This window comes from Thamnophis elegans, chromosome 9 (genome assembly GCF_009769535.1).
Source record: "Thamnophis elegans isolate rThaEle1 chromosome 9, rThaEle1.pri, whole genome shotgun sequence".
NCBI lineage: Eukaryota > Metazoa > Chordata > Lepidosauria > Squamata > Colubridae > Thamnophis > Thamnophis elegans.
Window position 1 is genome coordinate 33716935 of NC_045549.1, and position 10768 is coordinate 33727702.

General features: G+C 37.8%; 1 protein-coding gene across 1 annotated transcript; it reads left to right on the forward strand.

Annotated features, from left to right (window-relative positions):
* The first annotated feature begins 825 nt into the window (after positions 1 to 825).
* Positions 826 to 9510, forward strand: PCDH18 (protocadherin 18). The gene is made up of 4 exons (XM_032223571.1): positions 826 to 3758; positions 4922 to 5007; positions 5104 to 5267; positions 8425 to 9510. The coding sequence occupies exons 1-4, from the start codon at positions 1269 to 1271 to the stop codon at positions 9081 to 9083; spliced, it is 3399 nt and encodes a 1132-aa protein (XP_032079462.1). The 5' UTR covers positions 826 to 1268; the 3' UTR covers positions 9084 to 9510.
* Positions 9511 to 10768: the final 1258 nt, after the last annotated feature.

Genomic DNA, 10768 nt, shown 5'->3' on the forward strand with positions numbered 1-10768 from the left:
AAAAGGAAGGAAAACCTTCTGAAGTTGCAAGGTCTGTATTATAGTAAGAAGAAAGAAAAGGCTTTTGTGGAAGATAACATACCTACAAAGCAATATCAAATAGAAGAGAATGTATGAAGCTAAGGGCTGAAATGCTGGGCTCTTGTTTTCTTTTGCAGGCATTTCATTACCATTTTTGCTTTGAAACATTTGCAAGGAAGCACCCAAGCTCAGACCACCCCAAGAGCCCAACAACGTCAAATGCTACATAGCCATTTTCTGAAACCAGGAGAAGAAGAAAACTATGGATAGATTTTTCTTGACAGTAAAATGAAGGGAAGCGTAAGATTAAAAACCAAATTCTCTTGTGGGCAAAACATTTTAAGTAAAAATCCAAAGGATCAATTTCTTGAAAGCAGCCAAAGGAAAGCAGGGAGGACAAATTCTCCATTAAGCAAACTTACTCAAAAGTCTTGGCTTGCCTTTTAACCAAAATTTGAAGGGTTATTATCCCTATGCCAGGATATTAATGAAAGTGCTGGTTCCAAAGACAAAGAAAGACACCCATCCCAACCGAAATCTTCATAAAAACTGGAGAACATGAGGTTGATTTTAAGACATTCTCCAGCAATTTGTTTCTTTTTGTGGTAGTGGGAAGGGCGGGGAGAGGAAGGTGGAAGCCGCTCCCACCACCCTCCTCCCTCTTTTTTGGGACTATGAGCATATGTGACTTCACTGTCCTTTGATTTGGAAGCAAGCTGATTGGCTGGAAGCGATTCAACACATCCAGCCGGGCAAAAGCTTTGTCTGAGTTGAAGTGAAGTTCCACCGATTTTTAGACGGGAGTCAGCAATCTGGGCTTACTTAGTCTCCAGAAGCGGAGGAGAGCGAGCGTTTCAGAAGGGTCTCTTCGGGAAGGAACCGCGCCGCCGCGCAGCCACAGCTCCCTTCCCTTCGACCCTCGGTGAATAATAGCTGCAGCGGAAGGAAGCAAGAAGCCTTGATGTGCAAACCTCTTGGACGAGAAGAAGCGGAGGAATCCGGGCCGCCTTGCCTACGGGATGTATATTGGGAGCTCCGCCGCCTCGGTCTTGCTGTAGACAACTTTTCCTGAGCGGCTGGGACGTGGCATCCGTTTCAGAAGGAAGGTTTGCAAGCGCGGGTCCCCCCCTTCCTCCCCTTGCTCCCAAGAACCAAATGGACGTCTGGGTTTGAGGGATCGAGATTTAACTTAAGCGAATTGCTTTGTAACTTGTTGGGCAGAAAGAAGCCGGGGAGCCTGTGTCGCGATGGCGTGTTTGGGTCGAAAAATGCACTTTCCTTTTTTCTTTGCACTGGCGACCGTCATGTCCTGCTGGGAAGGCGCAGCGGCCAAAAATCTGAAATACAGGATCTACGAGGAGCAGAGGGTTGGCTCGGTCATTGCCAGGCTTTCCGAAGATGTCGCCGACGTTTTGTATAGGTTGCCCAATCCTTCATCTGTGCGGTTCCGAGCCATGCAGAGGGGGAATTCTCCCTTGTTGCTGGTTCGGGAGGACAACGGAGAGATCAGCATTGGGGCTAAAATTGACCGGGAGCAACTCTGCCAGAAGAACTTAAACTGTTCCATAGAGTTTGACGTGATCACTCTGCCGACTGAACATCTGCAGCTTTTCCATGTCGAGGTCGAAGTGTTGGATATTAATGACAATTCGCCTCAATTCTCCAGAGCTCTTATTCCTCTTGAAATCTCGGAGAGTGCCGCCGTAGGTACGCGGATTCCTTTGGATAGTGCTTTTGATCCAGATGTTGGGGAAAATTCCCTCTACACATACTCACTTTCGGCCAACGATTTCTTTACCGTTGAAGTTAGAACAAGGACAGATGGAGCCAAATATGCAGAATTGATTGTGGTGCGGGAACTGGACCGGGAGCTGAAATCAAGCTATGAACTCCAACTGACTGCCTCTGATAATGGTGTGCCTCAGAGAAGTGGATCATCTCTCTTGAAAATCAGCATTTCGGATTCTAATGACAATAGTCCCGTTTTTGAACAACAGACATACATTATTCAACTTTTAGAAAATTCACATGTTGGCACATTACTTATTGACCTCAATGCCACTGATCCAGATGAAGGTGCTAATGGCAAGGTTGTCTACTCTTTCAGTAGTCACGTGAACCCCCAAATTATAGAGACTTTTAAAATGGACTCTGAAAGGGGTCAACTAACTCTTCTCAAACCAGTGGATTATGAGACCACCAAATCCTATGAAATTGATGCTCAGGCACAAGATTTGGGTCCAAATTCAATTCCAGCTCACTGTAAAATCATTATTAAGGTTGTAGATGTGAATGACAACAAGCCTGAAATCAATTTAAACCTGATGTCTCTAGGAAAAGAAGAAATTGCATATATTTCTGAAAAAGCATCCACAGAGACTTTTGTGGCCCTTGTTAGGGTGCAAGATAAAGATTCTGGACTGAATGGAGAAGTGGTTTGCAAGCTTCATGGACATGGGCACTTCAAACTTCAGAAGACCTATGAGAATAATTATTTCATATTAACAAATACTACTTTGGATCGAGAAAAGCGATCTGAGTATAGCCTGACAGTCATAGCAGAAGACAAAGGAACTCCAAGTCTTTCTACAGTGAAACATTTTACTGTCCAGATCATTGACGAAAATGACAACCCACCCCAATTTCAGACAAATAGATATGAAATTGTAATCTTGGAAAATAATTCTCCGGGTGCATATATCACCTCTGTTACAGCAACTGATCCAGATCTGGGAGATAATGGGCAGGTGACCTACACTATCTTGGAGACACTATCTATTTTGGGAAGTTCCATAACTACTTATGTGACCATTGATCCCTCTAATGGAGCTATCTATGCACTTAGGACTTTTGATCACGAGGAAGTAAACCAGATAGTCTTTATGGTTCAAGCTAGAGATGGAGGGAGTCAACAGTTGGCTAGCAATACAACAGTGGTACTAACTATTATTGATGAAAATGATAATGCTCCTTTGATTGTGGGGCCTGCACTGCACAACAATACAGCAGAGATTTCAATCCCTAAGGAAGCTGACAGTAACTATTGCGTCACTAGGATAAGAGCCATAGATAGAGACTCAGGGGTTAATGCAGAGATAAGCTGCTCATTAGCAACTAGTAGTGAAGAAGGACTCTTTGTGATGGATCCACAGACATGTGACATTTGTTTTAATGCTAGTATTGAATCTGTTATATCAACAGAATGGGAACTTACAGTGGTTGTTAGGGACAAAGGAAGCCCTCAACTGAGTACCAAAGCACTTCTGAAATGCAGTGTTGTTAAAAATATTTATCAACTTTCATCTACAGAAGCAACATATCCAAGCCAACCTCCTCTAGATATTTCCATGATCACAATAATATCCTTAGGAGCAATATGTGCAGTTTTGCTGGTGGTCATGGTCGTCTTTGCTACAATGTGTAATCGTGAGAAGAAAGACACCCGGTCTTATAACTGTCGTGTTGCAGAATCCACATACCAGCATCATCCCAAAAGGCCATCAAGACAAATTCACAAAGGGGACATTACATTAGTGCCTACCATTAATGGTACTTTACCAATCAGATCCCACCACAAAGCTTCACCTTCATCATCTCCAACCCTGGAAAGAGGGCAAATGAGCAGTCGACAAAGCCATCACAGTCATCAGTCTTTAAATAGTCTGGTGACCATCTCATCAAATCATGTACCTGAGAATTTCTCTCTTGAGCTCAGTCATGCTACTCCTGCTGTTGAGGTAAGATCATACAGTTTGCTTTAATAAAAAGTCATTCACATAAATAAGCAAATCCTATGTCTATTTAGTACAATAAATTGCAATGTATCATTTCAGTTATTATATATGATGACTCTACACACCTGTATTTACTATATGTATTTACACATATCCAGAAATTCACTGGGAATATACATTCATTGCAGTTTCCCAAGTGTACACACACACACACACACACACACACACACACACACACACACGGTATTGGATGGATAATATTTTCATTTCTTATTACACTACTTGGATAAAAATATAACAATATCATGGAATACCAGCTGTGAGTATGATTTCAATTTCTGTACAAATCATAAAAGCCATGAATAATAGGGTAGCTAGATCTTGCTATTCTTGCTATCCAAATTCCAGATGACCACTAGATGGGAGCAAATGTACCTAGTGGTGATGAAGAGTTTTGCAATCTATAGCTATTAGCCTATTTTGTAGTAATTGGTGCAATATTAACTAAATTGGTTAAAATTTAGTTACTATTGATACGATATTAACTGAATTTTAATAGCCTACCAGTAACATTACTCCAGTTAATTAAATATATTATAGAATTAGTCCTTGGAAATCATTCCAGGATGTAAAAATCACGTTCTTTTAGGCTTCAGTATTTTAATATACTTCTAATGTATTTGCATATTTAAAAGGGACAAAAGAATAAAGAAATATATTACTAACACTAGTGAAGGTTTAACTACATCTGTTCTAACAGCTTGTGTCAACTGTGCATGCAATTTTTTAATGAACGTGTTTAAGGCCTTTGAGTCATAGCTCAGAGCAGTTAAATATAGCTAATTTTTCACTGACTTCAATGGAATTAAAACTATTTAGAGCCAAGCACTTGAATTTAACTAGCTTAAGGTTCAGAGTTAAGGTTTTTATGTGCTTTGGATCATGAGGCTAAGGTACAAGGCTAAAGTATATCTAATACACTAAGATGTTTATAATTGTCTTTTATATTGGAGTAAATTCTGTTTCTTTCTTCTGACAGATTATTTTAACAGACAGTTTATGTTTTTTTAAAAAGTGATTAATATACATAGATTTTCTTTGACAGTTATATGGATAACCTTTGCAAAAATTCATTTTTTCCCTTTCTGTTATGTGTTTCATAACAGGTGTCTCAGCTTCTCTCCATGCTTCATCAAGGCCAATATCAGCCAAGGCCAAGTTTTCGAGGCAACAAGTATTCCAGAAGCTACAGGTAAGGATTTTCTTTGGTCAAAGTTCAGAGTAGCATTATCAGAGGGTATAGGCTTAGGTCATGAGCTAATGAACATGTCTGTTTGTTTTATTACAGGTATGCCCTTCAAGATATGGATAAGTTCAGCCTGAAAGATAGTGGCCGTGGTGACAGTGAAGCAGGAGACAGTGATTATGATTTAGGAAGAGATTCTCCTATTGACAGACTTCTTGGAGAAGGATTCAGTGACCTTTTTCTTACAGATGGAAGAATTCCTGCAGGTAAAAATTCAGTGAAAATTGAACAGCTTATTTTCAGCATTCTCAAGCAATAATACATAGACAAAGTTATACTGATGAAAAATAAACTCTTATCTTCTTTTTCCCATTGTACTGAACAACACCTAGAACTTTCTCAATAAATATTTGCCCTAGGAAGGCTTAAAAGTTTGTCTAAAACTTAATAGTCACTACTCTCTGGAGTGCATATCTATCCCATGATTTGTCTCTTTAAATTTTCCCTAAAATGTATTGAATCCCCAAAATTGTAAGAAGATATCAAATGTTAATGGCAAATAGATATTGTTTGCTGTTAATGTGAATGGCAAGTAGTTTACCACAATGCTTGGACAGTACTGCTAAATCACAAGTAAGAAATCCATGTCTATGCTTGACTTTCTGGCCTCCTTTTCTGATCTTGGCCCACTTCAGAGTGTTCTTTTACTGGGTGTTTCCAAAATAATTGGCTTTTGGGGGGAAGCTGGAGTTTTGGAATGTTAAATACATTTTACTTCTCAAATTCCTTGCCCCCATGGCCTGAACATTCTTGTCATGACAAAGTGAACATCCCTATGACAATTTGAGGCAACATAAAAATAAGAAAGGATTGAAAAGTAATATCACAGTTGTAAAAGAAACCACCATTAGAGCTATAGACCTTACAATAGGAATCCTGTTACTTTGTTTTCAAAGTGAGTATAAATCAATCTTGATAGATTAAAGACCCTGCCTTAAATTAGGTATGCCTTGGTTAATTGTTACTAAGTTGGATGGGTATCAAATGGATTGCTTATGAATGTTAAAGGTTACAGATGTATACAGACTCCATGTTAAAGGTTACAGATGTATACAGGGTTTTAGCATGATAATTTTTTCTATCTATTGTAAGAACACTAAATATTTTGGTAGACTCTCAGGTAAAATATAATATTATCCAACTAAGATATTGATACTAATAAGGAAACCATTTCTGATAGCTATATTTTTGTTTCATCTTGCAGATATTATCCACATTTAAATCTAGTGGTAAAGCCTATTGTTAGTGTAGCTATTTGTATTCACACTAATACCATGCTCTTCTCCAAATGTTAGTTTTCCAAATGTGAGGGCATAAGGTCATCATTATAGGCTTGCTGGTTCATACCAATGTCTACCTTAGTACAGAATCTATTTCTCATAGTAGCTAAATTCAAGCCAGGTGCTCACAAGCAGGAGATAGGCACATACAGCTTTTCTACTCTTGTTCCTCTGCAACTGCATGGGGAATACTGCTTTCAGTCCAGACCTAATGATAAATCTTTAAGACTGATAACACATGATGGACCTATCTTCCACAAATCTTTTGTTGTTGTTGTTAATTGCGAAGTCATGTCTGACCCATTGTGAATCTATGGACAATGATCCTCAAGGACTTCATCTTCTCTACCATCCTCTGGAGCCCATTTAAGCTCCCTCCTATTGCTTCAGTAACTTCACCCAGCCACCTCATTCTCTGTTGTCCCTTTTTTCTTTTGCCCTCAATCTTTCCCAGCATTAGACTCTTCTCCAGTGAGTCCTTTCTTCTCATTAAGTGTCCAAAGTACTTGAGTTTCATCTTCAGGATCTGGCCTTCTAAAGAGCAGTCAGGATTGATTTCCTCTAGGATTCACCAATTTAATCACCTTGCAGTTCAAGGGACTCTCCAGCACCATAGTTCCAAGGACTAAATTCTTTGGCACTCAGCCTTTCTTATGGTCCAAATTTCACAGCTTTCATAAATTCCATAAATATACCCAACCCTTTTTCAAATCATTCAAATCACTGGCCCTTGCTGTGCGTTATGACAGGTCTAAGCAGAATCATGCACTGGAGTTCATAAAGCAAATCTATGTCTATTTACAGTAGGAAAAAATGCAAAGGTCTGAGTTTTAGTTAAGCATTCATAAATTGGGTAAATGCAGTGTCAAATACCCTTAGCCAAGATTTAAGCTTCTCTCAACTAAATTTCCATCATGGGTTTCTTCTCACAGGAAGAAATGGAGAACAGACTGCTACCTTATACTTTGCACACCTGGAAGAAAGAGTACAATATATGCTTATCAAACAAAGGTGCTTTGAAGCTTACCAGTAAATTATAAACTTTTAAACTTTTTCTATAAAAATCTATACCAAGCATAATATCAATAGCAAAAGCACTTACAGTATATACCACTTCATAATTACAGATTCAGCATATTGCTGGATCCTCATTTTACTGATCTCAGAAAGATAGGCGGCTGAGTCAACCTTGAGTTGATCATGATCAAACCAATGGCAGTTGGCAGAATTAGCCTGAAATACTACATTCTAATCACTGTGCCACCATGGTTCAAAACTAGTCCAGTTATAAAAAAATTGAGTATATATTCTGAATTAGATGAGTAATATCTAATAAATGGAATTCTAGATTCTGTAGATCTAGAATCTAAATGGCAGCTATTTGTTTAACTAGATTAAAAGATATACATCAAAATGGAATGCAACAAAATGATTTATAAAAATCAAAGGCAGGAGTTGATGCCACATTGCTCTCTTACTGTCACTAATTAAGAAGTTTTTTTCATGACTTAGATTCATGAAGTTAATCAAGAACTTTGGATTTAAGTGTGTTAAAAGCTAGGGAATCTTTATAATTAGGCTGTTTTATTCTTTTCTGAGTAGCAAAAAGGTATTTACAGCAAAAGTTATGAGAAAAATATTTGAAATAAGATATAAACAAGCCAGTTAATAATATTTCATATAATTATAGTACCAAAATAACACAAACATGGGCCAATATTTTTCTACTTCAAAATTCCAAATATAGTCAAATAAATAATTAAACCCATGATTAGACTCGATTTATACTTTATTTCATTTTAAAGGAAAATTAAATGAAATTTAGCTTTTGTCCTTATCTTTACATAGCTCTTTGGAATATAAATTCAGAATGCAAGCCAAAGGCCAAACCTTTGACAAAATTAAACACTACTATTTTAAGATTCAGTGAAAAACTGAAGTACTGATTTAGTGAATGAGCAGAAAATATATGTATATTTGTTCAAACTACTTTTAACTAAAGTTTTAAACAGTCAAGAGTTAACACCTTGAATTGTGCCTGAAATCTTGCAGATTTTAACATCTGGTTTCATTTTGCTTTCAGCAATGAGATTATGCACAGATGAATGCAGAGTCCTGGGGCATTCTGACCAGTGCTGGATGCCACCCCTGCCTTCCCCATCTTCTGATTATAGAAGCAATATGTTTATACCAGGAGAAGAATTTCAGCCTCAGCAAAGCCAGCCACCACAGGAGGAGGAGGATCATCAAGAGGTTGAATCATCTGAAAAGAAAAAGAGCTTTTCAACTTTTGGCAAAGACAATCAGAATATAGAAGAAGCAGCTGACATATGTACCTCATCTCTACTCTCTGAAATGAACAGCGTCTTCCAACGTCTCTTGCCTCCTTCGTTGGATGCTTACACAGAGTGTAATGAAATAGAGCCTCACAGCTCACTAGAGCGCAGGAAAGGACATTTGCCAGCCAAGGCTGTAAGCTATCCACAAGGGGTGGCAGCCTGGGCAGCCAGTACTCATTTTCAAAACCCTGCAAGTAGCACTGGGCTTACTATGGGAACTCATTCAGGTGCCCAGCCCACTTCAAAATGGCTACCTGCCATGGAGGAAATTCCAGAGAACTATGAAGAAGATGAGTTTGACAATGTACTTAACCACCTCAGTGATGGTAAACATGAACTCATGGATGCTAGTGAACTGGTGGCAGAAATTAACAAGCTGCTACATGATGTCCGGCAAAACTAGAGTGTCTTATTTCATAGCATCTTAATTTTCCATATTTTTGGGGAAATGAAGAGATGGGAACTCATAATGAAAAGAACTGGCATTGCCAATTAGTTACATTTATCATAAATGTGTCTGTGTATGTTGAATCTTAAAATACTGTATTTTCATATGTACACAATGCAAGTGTGATTATCTTTAACTGTATTTTAAAAATACATTTGTATCTTATATTTATGCATAATTTAACAAATAAATTTTATTTTTGTACTCCCATGGCAAGCATGTTTTCCTACATATAAGCCGCTGACACCATTTGTGTCAACGTACAGTATTTCTATCACAAGTGTATAAATACCCCAAACCTAAGGAATGCCATTTTCCATGGGTTTTTCCACAAGTGTTTAATGTTATGACACAAAATTGAATCAATTGAAACTTTATCCAAATGGAAATTTCAATAATTAATGATCTAAGAACTTATTGCAATGTTTCAATTCTTATAATAAAGAGTTGTCAACTTTCTGGAAGCCTAGAATTTTTTATTTTTTTATTTTCAAATCTGGATAATTAAAAAGGAAAGATGTACATTATTCTGATTGTAAATCATAGCCTAATTCCCAAATGGTCAAATAATTCCAAGAATGGAATTGTGTATATTTTACATTTGTGTTGTATTTAATTTAATTTAATTTAGCATATAGATTGGAATTGGTCCACTGAAATTAATTGTACAGGTCTGTTTTGGGTAAGTTCCCTTTCATGTATTGGGCTCAATTTCCTTCCACTCTAGCCGTGCAGTGTGGTCTGATTTTTGTTTTGCTTTGTTTAATATTTACATCTGTTCCATTATTGAAGCATAAGGTATAAATGATGCTAATATGCATTTTAACTAGCATTAGTCTGACAGAGTTGACAGACATAGTTGTCTTCCAGAAAAAGCAAAAATGTAAATCTAACAAAGTTACCCTACACATATGTTTCAAATTAATAGGTTCTTTCCAACTGGCTAGAAAAACTATGATATGCCCAAATGCTTGTAGGCAAGCATGGCTTTTTGACAGATTGTTTTTCTTTCAGTGTGGTACATTGTGCAGGATGAAATAGAACTAGACAGTTGCTTTTTTGGTGTTGTGAGAAGGTAGAATATTATCAGCGGTTGATTTACTTTTATCATATTTTTCACACTGGTGAAGATCCTTCTAGTTCACTAGTTGTTAAACTGGGGCCGATTACCCCAAGGAAGGAATCTGGGGTTATCATGAGGCTAGTTTGGGACTGGTACCTGGGAAAACCTCCCCAAGATTTTTTTGGGGGGGGCGGGGGAGGGGGTTAGAAGAGAATAATGATATGCCACAGCATGAAAGGCATAAATGGGTCAACAGTTTAAAAATGATTGGACTTCAATGTTCTGCTTCAAGCGTCAAAATAACATTACTGATTTGGAGGGTTCATATATAGTGCCATTTTCTGCTCTACTTCAGGTCTTGGATCAGCCTTGAAATTTTGCATAATTCAGTTTACCCTTATTTTTAATCTATTTATACATACACATATGAAGTGAAGAGTCTAGCTCAAAGCCACCTGTGTATATGAATAGGAGAGGGTAAAATAATTTCCTTCACATAATTCTGTTTTGAAAGAGGCATGTGTATGTTCCCATGTGTATTTAATGTCATACGAGAACATGGATGGCAATCTATGCC